This window comes from Myotis yumanensis, unplaced genomic scaffold (assembly GCF_028538775.1).
Source record: "Myotis yumanensis isolate MYYU_CA2020_CCGP unplaced genomic scaffold, mMyoYum1.0.hap1 SCAF_2, whole genome shotgun sequence".
Taxonomy (NCBI): domain Eukaryota; kingdom Metazoa; phylum Chordata; class Mammalia; order Chiroptera; family Vespertilionidae; genus Myotis; species Myotis yumanensis.
In genome coordinates this window covers 88,336,442-88,360,554 of record NW_027223753.1, presented here as the reverse complement: position 1 = coordinate 88,360,554, position 24,113 = coordinate 88,336,442, and the positions used below count along the sequence as shown (strand labels likewise).

The window sequence follows — 24,113 nt, the reverse complement described above, 5'->3', positions numbered from 1 at the left end:
CACCAGTATAGTTCTGAGATGCAGCTGATGGCACTGCCAGCACAGCTCTCAAACATGCATAGAAGAGACCAACGGGGCAGTTCTAACAGGCACAGAACAAAACTCAACTCATCACTAGTCTTGTAAAGTTTAACTTAGATCAGAATATATTCCATATATAATAAATTCACTTGCATGATCTTGCACAACTCTCTGATCAGTTAGTAGTGAAAATAAACAAGCCAGCACTATGACTTAAAATGTCAAGTTTTTTTTTGTTTTTGTTTTTTTAAATATATTTTATTGATTTTTCACAGAGAGGAAGGGAGAGAGATAGAGATAGCTAGAAGCATCGATGAGAGAGAAACATCGATCAGCAGCCTCCTGTACACCCCCTACTGGGGATGTGTCCGCAACACAGGTACATGCCCTTGACCGGAATCGAACCCGGGACCCATCAGTCCGCAGGCCGACGCTCTATCCACTGAGCCAAACCGGTTTCGGCAAATGTCAAGTTTTTAAACATGAAATTCCCCAAGAACAACAGCTGGGCCCAGGTGAATTTTTAAACTACATCAGCTTAAAAAGCAGGTAATTATCTCCATTATACCTGTGCTGTTCAGGATAATTACTACATGAAAATACTTATATTGGAGCCTACTGAGTTCTAAAAATCATTGACTAGTTTCTAAAGTTAACAATGAGACCCAAAGCAGTCTATATATGTCAAAACCTTAATTATTAACTTTGCATTTTGTGTGTTTTAATTCTTCCTTTTAGGAGAATACATTTAAATTTTGGATAATACTTTTTTAATGCACTGTGAAGACTCTACTTTAAAATATATATATATGCATATCTGTATATTATATATATATGTATATATGTATGTTATATATATATATGTATATTTTAGAGAGGAAGGGAGAGGGAGAGAAAGATAGAAACATCAATGATGAGAATCATTGACTGGCTGCCTCCGGCAGGCCCCCTACTGACGGGGAATTGAACCGTGACCTCCTGGTTCATAGGTCGATGCTCAACCACTGAGCCACACCAACTAGGCTGAAGACTCTACTTTTAAGAGGCCAGTCCTCACATCAGAAATAACTTTAGTCCAAGAATGAAGCAAGTCAAATAACTGTTTATAGATTTTTACCAAGTTTTACCTAATTTATTTTTATATTCTCAAAATGTAGACAAGGCAAGTTACAGGCAGAGTTCAAATGCATACATAAGCATTCTTATTAATAATAATTTTAGTTTTATTTTTAGCATAATGTCTAGAATGTTTGTCAAGGTTAAGGAAGTGACAGCGTGAACAAACAAGGGCAAGTCTGTAGTAAAATGCAAAAGTCTGAGGTTAATTTTAGACTTCTTGTTGCTCCCCTCAAAGAAACCAAACGTGACCTTAGGGGATTTTTCCTCTCCAATCTCCTTTTAACATCAGAGTACACAAGACTAACTTGGACTTGCACATAAAGACTTAACTCAATTACTAGCCAAGGTCTCTTAGCTGCTTTCCTTCACTGGCCAGTTTTCTCTCCCTACTCCCTGCCTGAAAGACATTTTATTTGGCACTTCAGTAATCCATCATTACTTACCAGCATTATCCTTGGGACAAGCTGAATAGTGTCAATATAGATGCAAGGAGCAGCCTTGTATTTCTGATATACTTCTAATATTAAAATCAATTATTAATAAAACTCCTTTTATGCTATGATTTGACATGTTTAATAAATGTTCTTTTGATTAACTATGTCTTCAAAGTAAAATATTTTGCTTAATGAAAATAATAAAATACTAATATTATAACAGGATTATTTTTTTAAGTTAAAAAACACACTCTAATATCCTTTTTGAAAACATCTTATTTCAGATCCTAAATCTTGGTTATCAAACTTTTTCTAATGGGTAAATTTTTTAAGGTAAAAAATGTTTCAATTTTCTCACATCCTAAAAGGATAAATAATCTTGTGCACTGCAGACGCACACATCTCACTTTGGAGATTAAGGCTCACAACATCAATGGCAATACACATTAGTCACTAGATAAGCATTTCCTCTGAGATAGGCCATCTATCTCTATCCTCTCTAACTCCCACCAAATACCCAAAAAGATACTTTTTGGCATAGATGTGAAATAAAGCAACATAAGAAAATAGCTGGCTTACATCTCTGGAGAACTTGGTTTAAGTTGTCTTGCATTGTTTCTCTACATTTGGGAAGAGTATGTTCATTTGTTTCATGGATCATATTCTTCAAATTCTCAAGAACTCGCATTTCTCGAAGACCACGTTTTTCCTATCAAAAAAAAAAAAGTGACTAGTACATATTGTGTTTAAATCTTAGTAATTACTTTCTGGGATTTCCACCCAGGTTTTGGTTGTTATGTTATTACTTATTACTAAAATTTACAAGGCCTTCTTCTAATTATTTGGCAATAAATGAGATGACACACAATCTGGAGACATTTTTTTATTATTATGAAATGCTTCAAAAGTTGAAAAGTTGCAATATGAGTAATAACTTTTATAGCAATATTTTAAAATGGACATGAGAGCCCAGCCGGCGTGGCTCAGTGGTTGAGCATCGACCTATGAACCAGGAGGTCATGGTTTGGTTCCAGGTCAGGGCATATGCCTGAGTTGTGGGCTTGATCCCCAGTGTGGGTTGTTCAGGAGACAGCCGATTAATGATTCTCTCTCATCATTGAAGTTTCTATCTTTTTCTCCCTCTCTGAAATAAATAAAGATATATATATTTTTAAATGGGCATGAGAAATAAAGAACAAAAAAATGAGGCCTAAATTATGACATATTTCATTCTGTACAGCAAAAAAATATATTAGATGCCCTTGATTTGATTTTACATTTTTTTTCATTCTTACCATCTTATTTACACTCTCTATTTTTTACCTGATTCCATTTTTCTCAAGTAAAAGTATGAAGTAAAGGTAGTATGAGGATACTTCCCTGTGCAGAAAAGAGCTAACACTGAAGGCCTAAGATTACTATCCTTAGAAAGGTCTGCTTGCAAGATTGGCCTTTGGCTGTGGGCTGGGAACTTGACCAGTAAATAGTTCCTTTCACTGGTATAAAACTTTCTATAAATGATAAAACACCACTTTCCTTCTGGGAGTCTGGAATTTGATACACACTAGGCCAGGGGTGGGCAAACTTTTTGACTCGAGGGCCACAATGGGTTCTTAAACTGGACTGGAGGGCCGGAACAAAAGCATGGATGGAGTGTTTGTGTGAACTAATATAAATTCAAAGTAAACATCATTACATAAAAGGGTACGGTCTTTTTTTTTTTAGTTTTATTCATTTCAAACGGGTCTGATCCGGCCCGCGGGCCGTAGTTTGCCCACGGCTGCACTAGGCAGAGACTGCCTACCTGACCAGTCCCCAGTAAAAACCCTGGACTCCTAGGCTAAAGCAAGTTTTCCTGATGGATAACATTCCACACGTGTTGTCACAGCTCACTGCTAAGGAATGAAGAACATATCGTGTGATCCCTAGCACTCTTGGAAGCTTCTGCCTAGTTTCACCCAGACTCCTCCCCGTGCACTTGTTCACTTTGATGACTTTGCTCTGTATTCCTTTGCCATAATAACACTGAGCCCCCAGAACAACCATATGCTATGTACTTGAGTTCTGGTGAGTCACTGCACTGTGGGGAGCGGGGAGGGTCTTAATATTCCCCACTTGAGGGTAGGCTAGACTTAGTGACTTGCTTCTAAAGAACAGAGCAGGGAAAGGGAAAAATAGTAACTTGACAGTGGAAACAATGACAGTTGATATCATTAGTGATGTCATGGTGATAGCATCCTCTGATGCAATGTGATGACAAGAGCTATTTACTTCTGTGGTACTCTTCCCAAAATTCACAACCCTAGTCTAATCTTAAAAAAAACAATCAGACAAACCCAGATTGGGGGACATTTTACAGGATACTGGCCAGTACTCAAGACTATCAAGATTATGAAAAACAAGGAAAGACTAAGTAACTGTCACAAACCAGAAAAGACTAGAGAGACACGACAATTAAATGCTAAAGTGGTACCCTGAATTAGATCCTGGACAGAGAGAGGACTGTAATGGAAAAACTGGTGAAATCCAGTCTGGTGTTTAGTTAGTAGTAACGTACCAATGTCGGTTTCTTAGGTTTTACCAATGTAGCATGGTAGTATAAGACATTAATAGAGAGAAAATGAGGAAAGGGTAAACAAGAACTCTCTGTACTATCTTAACAATTTTACTCTAAATCTAAAATCAATACAAAATAAACATTTATTTTAAAAAAGAAAGGTGGTAAACTTGATCAAAAGGAAATAAAAAGTTAGTTATGTTACCAGGTTTTTGTTTTGTTTTAAGTCATTATTTTGGAGCAGCTGTGGTCAGATTTTTACTCTTAATTTTCCCATAGTAAAAAATTTAAAATTTATACAAAAGTTGGGAAAATAAAACAATGAATCCTCATATTCCTATCAACAAGCTTCAAAAATTCTCAACTCATGGCTGCATTGGTTCCTTCTATAGCACTCCATACATCTCCCTACTCAATCCTGTATTCTTTTGAAGCAGATCCCGGACAATGTATCATTTCAACTATAAATATGTCAACATCTACCTTTAAAAGACAAAAACTCCTCTTAAAAAACAGATACAATAAGACCACCTCTCTCACACTCAACAAATCTTTAATATTATTAAAAATCAAGGTAGTGCCCAGGCGGCATGGCTCAGTGGTTGAGCATTGACCTATGAATCAGGAGGTCATGTTTGATTCTCGGTTGGGGGCTCAATCCCCAGTAGGGGATGTGCAGGAGGCAACTGATCAATGATTCTCTCTCACCATTGATGTTTCTCTCTCTCTCCCTCCCTTTCTATGTGAAATCAATAAAAATATACTTTTTAAAAACCACACAAATCAAGGTAGCGTTCCCTCAATTAACCCATAAATGTTCTTTTTATCCTCCAGTTTAAAACAAAATTGAAGATTCTTACATTGCAATTGGTTAATATGTTTCTTAAATCTTCTTTAATCTATAGATTTGTCCTCCATCATTTTTTTTCCCTTTGCAATTTGTTCGGGAAAAAAGTGAGTCATTTATTCTGCAGTTTCCCACAGTCTGTTTTTCTGCTGAATGAATCCCCATGGTGTAATTGAACATGTTCCTTTGTCTCTTCTCTTTCCTGTAAATTAGTAGTTAGAACTAGAGGCTTGATCAGATTCAGGGTTTTTTTATAAAGAACATTTCAGAGGTTGGTTGTGTACTTTCGAGAGGACATTGCTAGCATTCTGTCTTCATTTATCCGCAGGAATACCTCCAAAATGAAAAATTTCCCCTCACCGACTATTTGGCTACTCTGAAGATTGTTCATTATATGAAAGGCAAAATAAAACACCTGATCATATCCCTAAAACAATTATTTGGTTCCCTAGTATTCTGTAAAGGTTTTTGTTTGTTTTTACATATTCCTGTAACTCAAAAATTTAAAAATGAATTTTTTCATCTATTACAGTATTTCTCCTTATTGGTGGTTAAATTGTCCTTTGTCTAGTGGGAGCCTATTCAAGTTGGTTCTGGAATGCTTTAGACCAGGGGTAGGGAACCTTTTTTCTGCCAAAGGCTATTTGGATATTTATAATATCATTTGCGGGCCATAGAAAATTATCAACTTAAAAATTAGCCTGCTATATTTGATCAAACATTTAATTAACTCACCCCTAGTGCCTTGGCAGGGCTGGACCAAATGATTTCCTGGGCCTTATGCAGCCCATGGGCTGGACGTGCCCCACCTCTGCTTTAGACATAACTTGAATGTTTTTTAGTAGTTTCTTTACTTCTGGTATGGCCTGATGCTCCAGGCTCATCTGTACACTTCCTGGCTCAGACTTGGAATCAGTAGGTCTCTAAATACCACTAGTATTTACAAATAGTATTTGGAGACTGAGCACTAGTGGTGTTCACTCTACTGGCTTGGTCATTATTTCTAGAACTTTCAGTGGACAAGGCTAGGAGATAACTATTTTTTAAAAAGAAAGGAAACTTTTTAAGTTCTCACTCATTAGTCAAACTTAAATTCAGGACTACAGGGTTTTTAATTACTCTCCTCTGCCTCATCTCTTTCCAGTTCTCAAGTCACCAATATAATTACTCATTTGCTTTATTACCAATTTAAACAAATAATACTAATACTAGCATCAACAAAATGATTACTGAAAACAGTTTTTTTTGTTTTGGGGTTATTTTTGTTGTTGTTGTTGTGAAGGGAGATTCCTCTAGGAATGTAGTCAAATTACTGTGTTTTAAAGTTACTTAGGATAATTTCTCTCTGCATGGCAATACCAAAATCTATAAACATAGGTTTGCTTTTTTACATTTTTTAGTTGATATGGAGAGAATTACTCATTAAAATTTAACTTTCTTTTAATTATGTAAAATATTTACATGGCTCCAAAATTCTCTCTCTCCCTCTAGCTTCTATCCCTATCCTTTACATCCTATTCCCTCTATCACTCTCTCTTTAGGTAATTCTTTAAATTTTTTTATTCCACCATTGTTTTAAATATAAGGATATATATCCACACACATCCATTAACATATATGTGTACATATACACACATGCATATATAAAATGTATATAAACATGTATGTGTACATATGTGTATTTTAATTCTTTTCTTCCTAAAAAGAATAACAGAATTTTCTTATCTCACTTTATGAGTCATTCATAAACACACACATAATATATATAATCTTTATGTGGTCTATTTGTTCTAGTGTTTAGAAAAGCTGGCATTTTTGTTCTCATGATTTTGTTTATACAAAAGAATGGTCTCTCAATTCAAATAGAAAGACATCAATGAACAGAGAGGGGAACTCTTCAGCTCCATTCAGAGTATAAGTCTTATCCTGGGGTCCACGGTTGGGATTGGGGTTCTAGAACCCGCTTGAAATTGCACTCAAATTGAATGTACATGTCCTCTTTCTATTTTTCTTGGAGGGAAAATTCTCCAAGGAGTCCATGACCTCCTAAAGTTAAGAACCACTTTATTTAAAGAGTTATTGAAAGAGTTATTTCTGGTAGCAGGCAACTTAGCAGTCACACATTGTAGCAAGTGAATTTGTAGTGTCACCTCTCTAATAGCCTGTTAATGATAATAATTAAATGATACAACAAATAGACCCAATGATAATGTTACATGAAACAGGGTGTCAGAAATAGTCTCTGCCCTTAAACTTAGCATCTGGTAGATGCTTTTTTATACTGATTCTACTGACACCTATTACAAAAGGAAAACTATAACATCATCTTATTTATATATTCATTTTATTTCTGGGGCAAAAATTCTCAAAACAAAGCTCAGCATCTGGTTTCCAATGTAAAATACCCTGAAATTTTTCATATAGTTTATTTTTCTTAGGTTGAAAGTAATAGCAAGTGCTCACATAATGCTTCAAACAGTGCCTGGCAACTAAGCTCTTTAAAATGTTTATAATCCTATATAATAAAAGCCTAAGTGTCCGGTCGTCTGTTCAAGCAATCAAAGTGTAATGTACTAATGATATGCTAAGGCCACTCAACCGCTCACTATGATGTGCACTGACCACCAGGGGGCAGTCAATGGTCGACCAGTTGCTATGACGTGCACTGACCACCAGGGGGCAGACACTCCAAATGGTAAGTCAGCTTGCTGCTGGGGTCCGGCCAATCGGGACTGAGCACCCTGGAGCCCCCTCCCACCCCCACGGCAGCACTAAGGCATCCCCCGAGGGCTCCCGGGCTGTGAGAGGGTGCAGGCAGGGCTGAGGGGAACCCCCTCACCCCCACCAAGTGCACGAATTTCATGCACTAGGCCTCTAGTTACTAATAATACTAGAGGCCTGGTGCACGGATTCGTGCACTGGTGGGGTCCCTTGGTGTGGCCTGCGGGGATCGGGCTGAAATGGGCATCCAACATCCCCTGAGGGATGTAGTAGTGCGAGAAGTGACAGGTGGCCGGGGAGGAGCCACTCCTGCTCATCCGGCCCCACTCATCCCAGTCAGCTGAGCATCTGCCTCCATCTTCCACCACTGCCCCTCACAGCTCCTGGTCTGCCACACCCAGCTATGGAGAAGTGGGTCCCTAGGGCAGAGCTCCCACGGCCTCACTTGGGGTGCAGACTGAGGCTCGGAGAAGTGAGGGGCTCCCAGGGCGGAGTGGGGAGTCATGGCAGCTGCACGGCGAGACCGCCTACTTTGTGCACCCTCCTGCAAGTCCTGGGGTGGCTCTGGTCTGATAGGAGGAGGCAGGTGCTAAGGACGGAGTTTGTGGTCTTTTTTTTCCCTCCCTCCATCCCTCAGTCCCGGCTGCCTGGGGAGGACATGGCCGGAAGGGTTGACAGGGGTCAGGGGTGCCGCACCTCTAGAGTGGTACCTGGGGAGTGGCGGAATTTGGGCTGATGACCCAGCCTCCCAATGCGAACTGCAGCTCAGCCCCACCTGCTTGCAATCTTTCATAGATTTAATCGCCTATTTCTCTTTTCATCTGTCCAAGTTGACTGCCCCCTGGTGGTCAGTGCACTTCATAGTGACTGTTCCATCATTCGGTCGCTTAGGCCTTTATATATATAGATTAGTACAGTTACTATAATATATATATTAACAATTTAATTTGATAATATTAGAGAGGAAATGAGAAATAATTTTAAATTTTCTTTCAATTACAAAATGGATTAATCTTCAAGATTCAAAACCATATTGTATACATATATATTTATTACAAGGTATATGGGAGAGACCTCATACTGATATTTCATAATATGACAGTTACTCTAATAATCTAACTAAATATGAGAGGTTAGGATGTCAAGTGAAATTCTAGTCTGTCCTGCCTTTTAAGGGATTTTCTCTTGATCAATTCAATCCATATTCAAATGCATCAACACAATCCCTCCCAACTCCTATAAATAACTATACTTAACCGAAGCCGGTTTGGCTCAGTGGATAGAGCGTCGGCCTGCAGACTGAAAAGTCCCAGGTTCGATTCCGGTCAAGGGCATGTACCTGGGTTGCGGGCACATCCCCAGTAGGAGATGTGCAGGAGGCAGCTGATCGATGTTTCTCTCTCATCGATGTTTCTAACTCTCTATCTCTCTCCCTTCCACTCTGTAAAAAATCAATAAAATATATTAAATAAATAAATAAATAAATAAATAACTATACTTATTTGAAAATATGTTTGCCTCTAATTTTAATCATCCATTTTTTTCCTATCAGGATAGTATCTGTTTTTCTTTCTCAGCTCAAACATAACCCCCTTTATGAAAAATTCCCTCCCAGCTCTTTTGGGAGTTGTTTCCTCCTCGGTGATCTCAAGTACTTTGCGCCTATTTTATCATCATACTTTCACCATTAAGTCTCTTTGTTTATATGTCTTTCTTGTCCCTAGATTGTAAACTTCTGCAGGTAGAGACTGTTTCTGATTTTTACATATCTAGTGTGACAGATAGTCCTGGGTCCATTCTCCTCTCCTTTCTTTCTAGCAACATCGAATATTATTTGGAGTGGCAAATGTACCTATAACAGAGACTGCTAGATGTTTTCCACCTGCCTTTCTTTTTGCTACATGAAATGCAGATGTGAGGGTTGGAGCTCCACAGCCACCTTGTAAACATAAGCATAAGAGCAACACCTCAGGGAGATAGAAGGAAAAAAATCAGGAAGAGAGCTGACATCATAGAGCCACCATAACAGCCCTACGCTCTGGGTAGTGTGAGAGAAAAATAAGCACTTGTTAAAGCTACTATTTTTCAGGTGCCTGTTACTGTTAACTAAATACATCCCTTACCGATATACTTATGTATTCAATAACTATTCAATAAAGCATTCAAAGAATAAAGTTTGCTAAAAATAAGAAACTTGTACAGGACTACACACCCCATAGCAAGCACTTCATAAGTATTGACTAAATGGATCTCTCCTCTGTTCTATGTGAGAGAGGCCATGACAGCTCCTTGTGGCTAGAAAGACAAAGGTGCAGAAGATAATGTCTCTACCCACAGACACTATCAAACTGATGCTCACTGAGAGGGCCCCACTGGGATCTCTGTTCAAAATACTCACTGGAATAAAAAGAAAAGATTTGTATAAAGTTGGGAGAAAGAGAGTCAATTGCCCAGAAATACTAGCAAACACAAAAAGAAAGCATAAAATATTATAATAGAACTTCAATACTTTAAGTAATGCTGCCACCATGTGGCACTTATTCCCTTCTTTTAGAAATACAATTTTATAAAGAAAAAGATGATTGTTGCCATGTGCATTACCTTTTTTAAATTATATAAACTATAAACAACTTCAGTTTTAAATACTAGCCAGTTTTTCTTAAAGTGAACTACATTTAAATGGTAAAAAAGCAGACAAAACTTCTAGGAAGTACTGACAACTAGCTCTGCTTCACCATTCCTCTCTGAAGACCACATGGACTAATTAGAAGATGTTATTGTCTGAACCAAGATAGAAGAAAACTATAAACAATGCAGATATCTTTTTAACTCTAAAGTCTTTACAGTGTTTTTAGCTTTTCTTTATTAATTTAAGGAAAGTGTTAGGAATATAATAGACATAAAGGTAGCAGAGCCTGATATGTAAAGTTTCCATGCTACACTAAACCTCAGGAAGACCAACTGGGGAGGTCACTGGGTGAAAAGATTGGATCAGATACATTTCAAGAAAAGAAAATATATTTAGTTGAAGATAATGGCTCAAACTTAGCTGACAAAATATTTTTGAGCCCTCCAGAGACCATTCTTCAAGGACAATATATGAATGCCTTGCTCCCTAGCCAGTATGGCTCAGTTGGTTGGGTGTCGACCCATGCACTGAAAGGTTGCTGGTTTGATTCCTCAGTCAGGGCACATGCCCGGGTTGCAGGCTCAATCCCTGGTGTAGGGTGTATGAAGGAGGCAGCTGATTGATGTTTTGCTCTCATGTCAATGTTTCTCTTTCTCCTTCTCCCTCTCCCTTCCTCTCTCTCTCTAAAATTCAATAAAAATATTTTAAAAAGAGAAAAAGAATGCCTTGCTTCATGAAGGATGGGTCTGTGTCTATCTTATTTTCCAATATAGTATTAGTTTCTGACATTCTGTCTCACACAAAATAAGGGCTTTAAAACATTTCTATAGCCTTGTATCTATCATACCCAGGGTGAAATTTTATTTTTTAATAAACAAATTCCTCAGGTAATGCTTATGTCACTTGCTTAGCAAATCCCTATTTTTCCTAAGACATCAAACATTGAACCCAAATTCATAAAAATTATTATAAATTCTGAATTAATACATGTTTATTTGATTGTACTTGCTACCATTTTCTCTTAATAAGTTACCAACATTTGTCTAATACCTATATACCAGGGATTTTTAAAAATGATGTTCCATTTAATCCTCATAAAACTTCTGCAGTATACATTATTGTTCCCATTTTTTAAATAAGGAAACTAAGCCTCAGTAAAGCAACTAATCATAACTAGTAAGAAGAGTGCCAGGACTTGGACTCAGATATGTCAAGCTCCAAAGCCCATGTTTTTTCTACTCTTTAAAAAAAAATTATCTTTATTGTTGAAGTATTACATATGTCCCCTTTTCTTTCCCCATTGATCCCTCCACCTCACATCTACACCCTCCTCCCCAGACTTAACCACACCATTGTCTGTGTCCATGGGTTATGCATATATACATATAAGTTCTTTGGTTAATCTCTCCCTACCCACCTTCCCTCTGAGATTCATCAGTCTGTTCTATGCTTCTATGTCTCTGGATCTATTTTGTTGATCGGTTTGTTTTGTTCATTAAATTCCACATGAATGAGAGATCATGTGATACTTTCTTTCTCTGACTGGATTATCTTGCTTAGCATAATATTCTCCAGGTTTCTCTATGCTGTTTCAAAGTGTAAGAGATCCATCTTTTTAATAGCTACAAAGTATTCTAAGGTGTACATGTACCACAGCTTTTTTATCTACTCATCTACTGATGAGCACTTGGGCTGTTTCCACATCTTAGCTATGTTAAGCTCCAAGGCCCATGTTTTTTCTACTCTTTAACACAGCTTCTTCTCCAAAAAGATCTTAGAGGGCTTAACAATGCAGAGTGTAGATACAGCTGTTCCTTGGTATAGTGAAGGACTGGTTCCAGGAACCCCTGCAGATACCAAAATGCAAGAACGCTCAAGTCCCTTCCATGAAATGGCATAGTATTTGCATATAACCTAATAACCTAAGCACATCCTTCCAAATACTTTATACCAGTGATTCCCAAAGTGGGCGCTACCGCCCCCTGGTGGGCGCTGCAGTGAACAAGGGGGGTGGTGATGGCCACAGGTGCATTTGTTTTAATTAACTTTTTTTGTATTACCTTTCTATTCTGAGTTCAATAAATAGTTTCATAATTTCAAACTTCAATGTTTCTAATTTACATCTTTCTATACTATATTTTACGAGAAAGGTAGAAATATTAATACATATATCTTTCTGTTTAATTGCTATTAAAATTTAAAAAAAAATTAATTTCCAGGGGGGAACCACTGCTTTATACCATCTCTAGATTACTTATAATAAATACATAACACAATGTAAGTGCTTTATAAATAGTTGTTATACTGCATTGTTTAGGGAATAATGACAATAAAAAAAGTCTGTACATAATCAGTACCGACACAACCATCATAGGCCTAACTATATAATACACACCAACAACTTAACTTTTTTCCTGAATATTTTCAATGTGCAGATGCAGAACCCACGGATACAGAGGACCGACTATAATTCCTCTCCTTTTAGACATACTCCTGGCAACTATGTTCCATTCTAGTTAAAAGAGGTATTGACTTCAACAGGAAGTGAGCTCTTGAATACAGCATACTCAGCAGCATAAATGTAACACTTCTTTCGTCTCCATTCAAGACTCATTTCATAGAAAACATCTACATTATTTAAAGTATGACACCTGTATTCTAGGGATAATTCAGCCAGTGAGGGAACTGAATTAGAGAATTCACCATTACGCCAAAACTCTACGCTTCTTTTAGTATAAAGTAGATCTCTCTGGCTGGATAGTTCAGTCAGTTACCGATACACTAAGGTTTCAGGTTTGATCACCAGTTAGGGCACATACAAGAAGCAACCAATGAATGCATAAATAAGTGGAACAACAAATAGATATTTCTCTCTTTCTCTCTCCCTTCCTCTCTCTAAAATCAACAAAAAATATTAAAAATATACATAGAAAGTATATCTTTAAAGATATATCTAAAATTTTTTAAATAACTATTTAGTATTTAACCATACTGGCAAAAAAGGATGACATATGAAAAAGATGATTTATGATATCACTGAATGTCAAAAACCCAAGTTTTAGTCCAAGTTCTGCTACTTGTTCTTTTGAATCATATTAAGCATCTACAATGCAGCAGGCATTATTTTAGGCATTCTGAATACAACAGAAAATAAAAACAATAGGTCCTTATTCTCATCGTGCCTATACTCTAATGAAGGAAGACAGGTAATAAGTAGATAACAAGAAAACTATCAAATATTTATGAGAGTTTATGGTAGGCAGAATTCTAAGATGGCCCCTGAGACCCCATCCCTAGTGTACACACACCTTCTCTCAGTTATGCACACAAACCCTAGTCTAGGTGCTGCTCTGAAGATACTCTGCAGATATATTTTAGGTCCCAATCAATTGACTTTAAAAAAGGGAAGTTATCCTCAATGGGCCTAACTTAAATCAGGCAAGTCTTTAATAGGGACTGGACTCCTCTTGGGAAGTACGACAGGGATTCCATCTGATGAAGATTCCATTGACAGCTTTGAAGGTGGAAGGGGCTAAGTAGCAAGGAATGTGAGTGGCTTCTAGTAGCTCAGAGGGGCCCTGGCTGATAGCAAGCAGGGAAACCTCATTCCACCATAGCAGAGAAGTGAGTTCTGCCACAATCATGTGAATTAGGAAGAGAACCCAGAACCCCAAATAAGAACAAAGTCTGGCCAACACCTTGATCACAGCTTTGAGAGACTGAGCAGAGAACACAGCCATGCTTTACTCTCACTACTTTATTCTTATTTAATCTCACTAAAGAATTGGTAATAATTTTTATATGGTACTAGAGGCCCAGTGAACTAAATTCGTGCATGGGGGGGCGGGGTGTCCCTAAGCCCAGCCTGCACCCTCTCCAATCTGAGATCCCTCTCACAATCCAGGCTTGATTGCCCCTAACCGCTTCTGCCTACCAGCCTGATCACCCCCTAACCACTCCCCTGCCAGCCTGATTGACGCCTAACTGCTCCCCTGCTGGCCCGATTGCCCCTAACTGCCCTCCCCTGCCAGCCTGGTTGCCCCTAACTACCCTCCCCTGCAGGCCTGGTTCCCCCCAACTGCCCTCCCCTGCAGGCCTGGGTCCCCCCCAACTGCTCTCCCCTGCTGGCCTGATCACCCCCAACTGCCCTCCCCTGCTGGCCATCTTTGACCATATGGGGGTGGCCATCTTGTGTTGGAGTGATGGTCAATTTGCATATCACCTCTTTATTAGATAGGATGATAAGGTAATAATCTCTGGGTAATTTTCTGAGTTTTCTACATTATTGTTATCCTACAACAATAATGATGAAGAGAGCTAACAGCTATGCCTAGGTACCAGGCAGTATTCCAAAACACACACATACAGACATGTGTGTGCTTGCACATACACACCCCTTTAATCTTCACAACAACTCTTTGAGGTAGATATATGCAGATTTTGAGTAACAGAGTCTATTGAACTCAGAAATGGTATCTAATGCTGCAGCGTTGTCTCTCAATTGTTATTTCTCTGTACCACAGGCTTTTTGTAGTGATAAATGGTTTATGAAAAGGTTTTCTCCTTTGGCAGGTTTAGACTTCCTGCTTAGTTGGAGTCTCATTTGAAAATAAATCTCAACTTACCCAGAATCACAAAATTGTTTGTGTAACACCATTTACCATCTATCCAAAAGTAGCTTGAGATGTTAATTTAATGCACAATGAACCAATTATATATGTAAAAACCAAGCCTATCTAATAAAGAGGTAATATGCAAATTGACCATCACTCCAACACACAAGATGGCTGGTAGGGGAGGGCAGTTGGGGAGAACCAGGCCTGCAGGGGAGGGCAGTTGGTGGGGGACCCAGCCCTGAAGGGGAGGACAGTTGGGGAGAACTAGGCCTGCAGAGGAGGGCAGTTGGGAGGAACCAGGCCTGCAGGGGAGGGCAGTTAGGGGTGACCAGGCCTGCAGGAGAGGGCAGTTGGGAGAGACAAGGCCGGCAGGGGAGGGCAGTTAGGGGCAATCAGGCTGGCAGGGGAGGGCAGTTGGGAGCGACCAGGCCTGCAGGGGAGGGCAGTTAGAGGCAATCGGGCCAGCAGGGGAGCAGTTAGGCGTCGATCAGGCTGGCAGGGGGGTGGTTAGGGGGTGATCAGGCTGGTAGGCAGAAGCGGTTAGGGGCAAGGGCAGGCAGGCAAGCAAGTTGTTGGGAGCCAGCAGTCCTGAATTGTGAGAGGGGAGGGGTCCCAGATTGGAGAGGGCACAGACTGGGCTGAGGGACTCGCCCCCTCCCCTGCACGAATTCTGTGCACCGGGACTCTAGTAGTAATATGAAATAGGATGGCGGGTTGGTGTATTAGTATTGCTGGAACATAGCACACAAGGTGGGTTGGCAGATGGTTAAGTCAGAAAAGTAGGGAACAGGTCACAGAATGATGCCTGACTTTATCCTATAGATGACAAACATTATAAAAGGGTTATGTCAGAGCACTCTGGCAAGAAGGTAAAGATAGGATTTTACTGGGTTGATAAAGCAGGCACACAAGTCAGAAGGGTTAGAAATTTATGAGGTAGCATCCAGAAGACGTGTTCACTAAATACAGGCCCTAAAGGTAAGAGAATAGCTAAGGATAATTCTCATGTCTTAACTTGAGTGCTTTGGGTGGGTGCTGATGCCCCAACTGAGAAAAAAATATAAAAAATGGGCCTGGAAAATCTAGACCAATCAGTCTTTAAAACCTTTTTTTCACTATATCTCACTGCATAGATGGAAAAAACTGAGATCAACAGACATTAAATATGCCAGAGTAGGTCACAGAACTTGAGCCCAAGTCACCTACCACCTAGTCTTGTGCTCCTTACATTAATAGTAATAACTCTTAAAGAGTTTTTACTATTACTATTAAAACTTTGTAGGTTTTATGAACCGTGAACAGAAATCAGAAATTTTAAAACTAGAGAATGTCCCTTCCATATATGAAAATCACTAATAATTAGGGCAGTATTTTTACAAAATAAATTTTAAATACTCACTTCAAATTCTTTCACAAAATAACGAGTTTCACCCTGAATAACTGGTCTGTGATCTAACAGCCTTGAATGAATTTCTCCAAGATCTATAAAGACAAAATAAAATCCAAGGTTAATCCATGTTAAGTGGCACAATCTCTAGCTTGTTTTTACTCTTTCTATTTCCCATAAATATATGAAGGTTAAAATCTAGTTTAGACAATGTATTAATAGGAAATCTTATCCACGGCCAGAAAATTGATACAAGTACTTTTGAGAGCAATTTGGAAGTACCTAATAAAGCTGAAGACATGTATACCTAGCAATTTCATGCCTACCTATGTGCTCTAGAAAAATGCTTACCCAAATGAAAGAGACTCTTATAAATGAGTGTGATGTCAAAAGAAAAAAGGAAACAACCTAAACATATTCATGACAAAATACTATACATCAGAAAATGAATGCACTAGAGTTACATTTATCAACATGGATAAATTCTACAAATATAATGTTGTACACAAAAAAGGTCAGTAGGATAAAGCTATTTATATAAACTTTAAAAATATGCAAAATGATACTTCCTTTTGGGATACATACAGAAGAAATAAAACTACAAAAAAATGTATGAGAAGAATAAATACCAAATTGAAGGCAGTGGTTACCTTTAGAGGGAGAAGAATGCAATTTGAGCAAGCTACAGAGTGGTCTCCCTTTTTAAAAATTTAATCAATAAACTTAATTTTTTTTATAGCAGTTTTGGGCTCTGCTTAATTTTGTAGCAAAATTAAGCAGAAATCACAGTTCCATTATACCTCTCGTCCCCACATACCCACAATCCCCCTTCTATCAACATACCTGCACCACAGTGGTACATTTGTTACAATCAATTAACCTACATTGACACATTATTATCACTCAAAGTAAATAGTTTACATTAGGATTCACTCTTGGTGTTGAAAAATGTATAATGACATGTACTCAACATTGTGGTATATAGAATAGTTTCATGCTCTAAAAAAACCTCTGTGCTCTATTCATCCCACACAGTGGTCTTCTAATGTTTACTTATTAAGATGGTGGGTCAGTGTTCATTATAAGTCTCTGAACTTTTTAATGGGTCTGAAAAAGACATAATTAAAGAAAAAAGTTCTGAATTTTAACTGTTTTGGGTGAGTCATTCTATTTATTCTACTTAGTAACAACTACATAGTTTAAGGAGTAAACCTCAAAATTCCTGGAGGAGTTAAATCTCCAAATAAGAACATGTGCCATTCATATTCACTCATTGGTATCATCTGTTCCTCAAGTTTCTTATTTTTGCAGATATGCAACAGGGTAAATTCAATTCTCTATTTTAATGAGTTTTATTGGGATACATTGTGGGAAGTATGCTAAGTAAAAATATATAAATAAAAGAACTACTTTTGCTTAATCATTCAATGGTTCATTACCTAAAACAGTTCTCTGGTAAGATACTAGGAATTAATTTTTTTTAAAAAATTCTACTTAGTTAAGTTTGGGAAACAGAGAAAATCAAGTTAGGCAGATTCCTTTACCTTCAATCTTCTGGGAGTCTATAGCATACAGACATGAATTGTGAATGCCCAAGTGAGGACTATGCTATGCAGAAATTTATGGACCTTATTTGACAATTGAACTTAATCACATCTCAAATAACCACCAGTGTCCAGGTAAGAGACAAGATTCCAAGCTCCTTAGAAGCCACATAAGGGCCTCCATGGTCTGGCTCCAGCTTCATCTCCTCACCGGTCAGCAATTCTGAGCTACCTGCAGTTTTCCAAACACACCATGCTGCCTCATGCATCCTTGCCACAGTTCATACTACTGTCATCACCTGGAACCATTCCCCAAAACTGCTCAGACATCGAACTTCTTTAAAATTTTCATTAATTCTATCTAGCTTCCTTTAGGTCTCAAGGAATGTCCCTATTGTATGTTCCCAAAGCACAGTGCATATATTTCCATCATATCACTTACTAAAATCCTCTCTCTCCTCCAGCAAGCATCTTCGAGACCAAATTATTTAAATGTCCAGAGTGCATAAATGAATTAACATGTATTTTTCTATGAGACTAAGAAGTCATTACTTAACCTTTAGCGAGATGATTCAATTGTTTGGACGTAGATAGTGATCACTTCTTTTTTTTTTTTAATATATTTTATTGATTTTTTTACAGAGAGGAAGGGAGTTAGAAACATCGATGGGAGAGAAACATCGATCAGCTGCCTCCTGCACATCTCCCACTGGGGATGTGCCCGCAACCCAGGTACATGCCCTTGACCGGAATCGAACCTGGGACCTTTCAGTCCGCAGGCCGATGCTCTATCCACTGAGCCAAACCGGTTTCGGCAGTGATCACTTCTAAAACCACAAATTTAAGATAGTAAATATTTGGGGGGGGGAGGTGCAGAGGGAGAAGATTCTGAAACACACATTACTGTAGAAATTAAGCCACTAACTAGTTTTGTTATAACATTACTAGAGGCCCGGTGCATGAAATTCCTTTAGGTGGGGGTCTCTCAGCCCGGCCTGAGCTCTCTTGCAATCCGGGAGCCCTCGGGGGTGTCCAACTGAAGGTTAAAAGAGCCTAAGCCAGCAGTCAGACATCCTTAGCACTGCCGTGGAGGCGGGAGAGGCTCCCACCACCGCCACTGCGCTTGCCAGCCGTGAGCCGGGCTTCTGGCTGAGCAGCGCTCCCCCTGTGGGAGCACACTGACCACCAGGGGGCAGCTCCTGCATTGAGCGGGATCAGGCTGAAACTCGCTCTCTGACATCCCCGAGGGGTCCCAGATTGCGAGAGGGCGCAGGCGAGGCCGAGGGACCCCACCAGTGCACAATCGGGGCCTGGGAGGGACGTGGGAGGTTGGCCAGCTGGGGAGGGACCGCGGGAGGGCTCCAGGGTGTGTTGGGCCCATCTTGCTCAGTCCTGATCGGCCGGACCCCAGCAGCAAGCTAACCTACCAGTTGTAGCGTCTGCCCCCTGGTGGTCAGTGCATGTCACAGCGACTGGTCAACTATCTGCCCCCTGGTGGTCAAGTGCATGTCATAGCAAGTAGTTGAGCGGCCTTAGCATATCATTAGCATATTACACTTTGATTGGTTGAATGAACGACTGGACACTCAGCATATTAGGCTTTTATTATATAGAATAGGATAATAAAACAAGCGCATTATAATAATTCAGAGTTTATTGGAGTCCCAAGGATTACAAATACGTAAAGTCTCTATAAATAATGTAAACAAATATAAGCTACAGATTTTCAAACAGCTACATGGGAAGCATCCTTTTGTTGCTTGATATACAAGATAAAAGATACCATCTTCCTTTCTCCAAAAGTTCATACTCTACTGTGGGAGTTAGACAAATAAACCTTCACACATAGGTTAGGATAATCACTTTAGTGGAAGATCAATATGCTATGGAATTATGGAACAAGGAGGAATGTAGTAAATTGCAGATCTCTCATTAAGTAAGTTTTTTACTCTGATCTTAAATTTGGAGGCCTTCAATGTAATATGTGAAGCTTTGTATATCCTAAGGAACAATTTACTGCATTGCAATTTTTCCTATTTATACCTTTGGTGTCAACATTTATGTTATTCTTCCTCACAACTTATCAAAATCATCCCCTTTTCCATCCCTCCTTGTCTCACTTGGACTACATCAACAGTTGGTCGCACCTCTCTATAACCCACTCCATACAGCGTCAATTCTCATTATTTGCAGTAGTTATGTTTGTAAAGTTGCCATGAATGCTGAACTATAGAATACTGAATTATTGCTCTTAAAAGAAATATGAGATTAGGTTCCTATAAATGTCTTGTCATATTTTTGTTAACCAAAATGCTATCGGTGTCATATAGGTTTGTTTACCAAGATCCTTGTAAAACACACCAGCCTCAGTGTTGAAGATCTGCTCTTCCAATAACACTTTTTCCTGTATAACTCTTAGCAGGTATTTTCAAAGTTCTACAGCCTCCTGATCTGCAGAACCTGCTTCATCGGCAAGTCTAACGTTTTTTCACACTGTACCACCTCTGAGAATGCCAGCCAGCACTAGCCCAGAAGGGTTTAACATTTCCCTGACCCTTGGTAACTGAACTATAGATTTCTTTGGCTTTCAACTTTACACAGTGCTGTCCACTACACTTTCTCTATGGGTCATAAACCCACAAATTTAGCTGCTTTTCCATTGCTTCGTCACACCACCATAAATGTTACCTTGGCACTTTCTGAAGTGGCCTCACATACAGATTGATGAATTTTCTTCTTTTTGTCTGGATGGCTGATTTAACACAGAACTCACAGCAAACAGCACTGCAGCTCATACCTGAAAGAAACTTCTCCAATACATGTATTGTCTCTCTAAGGCACATCACAGCCTTCTTGTGTTTAGGGCCACTTCAGCACTATATTTGGAAACCACTTTAAACAGCAAAACCAATAACAAAAACGACATAAAAGTGAAAAACATGGCACTAAATAGAGAGCAAAAAGGACATTTGTTTACTGTAAGAGAGCTGAAACAAAAAGCAGTGGTGTGTTGTTCAAACTCAGCTATGAATGTGCACGTAGGGCAGCTAAATTTTTTTCTCTACTCTGCCTATGTGGGAATGACTATGAAAGCACCACCAACATTGATTTTGGAGTTATGAATTTATCTTAGCAAACAGGCAAACTCACAAATATGCAATCCACAAGATGAGGACCAACTACTATCTGCCCAAGTGCTTTACTTAAAATACAAATCTAATCACATGATTCTCATACTTATTATTGGATAGTTTCCTGCCATTGAAGAAAAAGTCTTCTATGGTCTGATTTCCATGGAACTCCACCTTATTTCCCAGACACTCCTGCTGCTGTAGGCCCACATGCCTTTGCTCATGGTGTTCGAAAGTCCAAAATACCTTGCCCTCTTTGTTAACTGCCAATACTTCATTCCTCAAGACGCAGATCAGACACTCCATCCTCCAGGAAGACCTTGCTCCTGTCTCCCAGTCCCCACCCCTAACACCCACCCATGGGCCAGAAACCCTCAAAGACCCAAGGCATAAGTATTGAAATCATTTATTTATATGTTTCCCTTTCACTAGACTCTAGCAACAAAATTAAACAAATATCTGTTCACAATTGACAGTCTTCAAATAAGATGAACTAAAAATAGATTTTTTAGAATGAATGGATCCATTGAAAAAGCCAAGGCTGTTCAGATATATTTTCAATTGCAACTCAATTTTGGATTAACTTGAAAAACTTCCATTGAATTATCCTTTTTTTAAAAGTTCTGTACAAAGGATGCAATCAACAGAGTGAAAAGGTAACCCATAGAATAGGAGAAAATATATGCAAATCATGTATCTGAAAAGGGGTTAATATCCAGAATAAAGAACTCCTACAACTAAAACAACAACAAAAAACCCAAATTATTTTATATAAAAATGGGCAAAGGACTCAAATGGACATTTCTCCAAAGAAGCTATACAAATAGCCACTAAGCACATAAAAAGATGATGAACATCACTATTTATTAGGGAAAAGAAAACCAGAACTACAAGATACTACCTCATACCCATTAGGAGGGACTAGCAGGGAAACAGAAAATGACAAGTCTTGGTGAGAATGAGAAGAAACTGGAATGCTTGTGCAGTTAGTGAGAGTGTAATATCATACAACCTCTATGGTAAACAATATGGCGATTGCTCAAAAAATTAAAAAACAGAATTATCTTTGACCCAGCAATTCCAGTTTTGGGTATATACTCAAAAAATTTGAAAGCAGGGACTCAAACAAAATGTGCATACCCATATTCACAATAACCAAAAAGTGGAAGCCATAGGTGTCCACCCACGGATAAATGGATACACAAAACGTGGTGTGTGTATATATACATACATACATACAACAGAATATTACTTAGCTTTAAAAAGGAAATTCCGACATATGCTACAGTATGTATGGATGAACCTTGAGGATGGTTAAGTCAAATAAGCCAATCACAAAATGACAAACACTGTCTGATTACATTTATATAAAGTACCTTGAGTAGTCCTCAGAGACAGAATAGAATGGTGGCTGCTAGAAGCCGCGGGGAGTGGGTGTTGAATGAGTACAGACTTTGGGAAGATACGTTATGGAGACGGATGGCAGTGACAGTTGCACAATGTGAATGTACTAACGCCACTGAACTGTACACTTAAAGATGGTTAAGATAAAACTTGTTACGAGGTATTTTACTACAACGAAAAAAAATGAAGTGGTAGTTCACTAAGATTACACCTAGAAACAATTATAATGCAGCCGGAACACCTGTGCCCCGCTCCCGCACTCTCCAACCCTAAGAGCTAAGGTTAAAATGAACAGGCGGCCTCCGAGGGGCCTGCCCCGGGCGGTGCTGAAGGGCTCCTTCCACACTGCAACGTGGTGGGGCTGACGGGGTGGAGGGGGTTAAGGAAGACCGGCGATGAGAGACTGGCAAAGACCCCGCTGCAGGAAACAGGGTGGCGAGCTCTGGACTCTACCTAAATTCGGGTCCTGTGAGAATCCAGGTTACTAGGCTGTAAGCTCCCAGCTCGAAGCACCCGGGACAGAACGGACCTCTGTACACGTGTCTGCAGCTTGAAGACGCTTTCAGCTGTGATCTCACTGACTCCCGCCTGACCAGGCGCAGACAGAGCCAGGGTGGGTGAAGCCACGACCTCAGGTCCCGCCGCCGCCCCGCGGCCGCCCGAGGCGCAGCCCGGCCCACTCCCGCTCCGTGTTCCGCATCCCGGGGGGACCGCGCGGCCGCGCCCACGGAGGCCCTGCGCCGGGGACCCGGGCTTGGGGACGGGAGAGGAGGCCCATGTCTAGGCTTTTTCCCTGGAGGAAGTAAGAGAGATTGGGCGGGTCGTTCCTAGGAGACGCCGGGAGCAGAGAACTAGGGGGCGCGGCCACAACCCTGCTCGCCTCGCCACCCCGGGGCAGAGGGCGCCGCCTGGGAGGCGAGGCCGCCCTGGCTCCCACCAGGGCGATGTCCCTTGCACTCCGTACCCTTGATAATGAGGTGCGCCGGCGAGCCCGCGGTTCCCAGTGAGTCCTTCTTCTTGTTGCCGCCCGCCGCAGGGGCCTCACCACCCACAGCGGCCTCCGGCCCGCCGCCACTCATCCCGCCGGCTCCGCCCACCGCGGCCGCGCTGCGCCTGCGCAGGCTTGCTCGTCCCGCTTCCCAGGCGCGGGTGCGCCGTCATCAAAGCGCGTCGGGCAGCGCAGTCTACCAGCCCCGGCTCCACTAAGGCCCATCGGGTAACTAGGGGTGTGACCGGGATGAAGCCGATGCCGCCATGCTAGCTTGGGGCAGGTGCTGCCCGGATGGGAAGGTGCCTTAAGTAATTTGCTCAGATCACTTATCAGGCTCATTCGAGCCCATGTGAAGAAAAAAAAATCTGTTCTTGTATTTACAAAATTTCAACCAGCTGTTATATGGGCTAAGTTAAAATGCATGTAATTATTGGAGGGACGGGTTTTCCAGGCTGCTTTTAATTGTCCTGGTCATGAAGAGACATCTATGGGGCTGCCCTGTATCAAACTGCTGCCGTTTGGTAAACTCTATAAAGCAGTGGTTCTCAACCTTCCTAATGCCGCGACCCCTTAATACAGTTCCTCATGTTGTGGTGACCCCCAACCATAAAATTATTTCCGTTGCTACTTCATAACTGTAATTTTGCTACTGTTATGAATCTGATATGCAGGATGTATTTTCATTGTTATGAATTGAACATAATTAAAGCAC

At 40.1% G+C, this 24,113-nt stretch overlaps 1 protein-coding gene across 4 annotated transcripts in view; it reads right to left on the bottom strand.

Moving 5' to 3' along the window:
* The window catches only part of BLOC1S5 (biogenesis of lysosomal organelles complex 1 subunit 5), a 181,649-nt gene extending 158,148 nt beyond the window's left edge, over positions 1-23,501 (bottom strand). For 2 of the 4 annotated variants that reach the window (XR_011470274.1, XM_070405765.1), the window contains exons 1-3: positions 23,375-23,501; positions 16,344-16,426; positions 2,154-2,283 (exon numbers count right to left, since the gene is read on the bottom strand). Coding sequence is in view for 3 of the 4 variants with exons in the window: in XM_070405765.1 (XP_070261866.1) it covers positions 2,154-2,283; positions 16,344-16,426; positions 23,375-23,489 (328 nt within the window). In the remaining variant the exon portion in view is untranslated. The remainder of the gene's footprint in view (positions 1-2,153; positions 2,284-16,343; positions 16,427-23,374) is intronic. The other 2 variants (XM_070405767.1, XM_070405768.1) reach the window with 1 other exon arrangement.
* Positions 23,502-24,113: the final 612 nt, after the last annotated feature.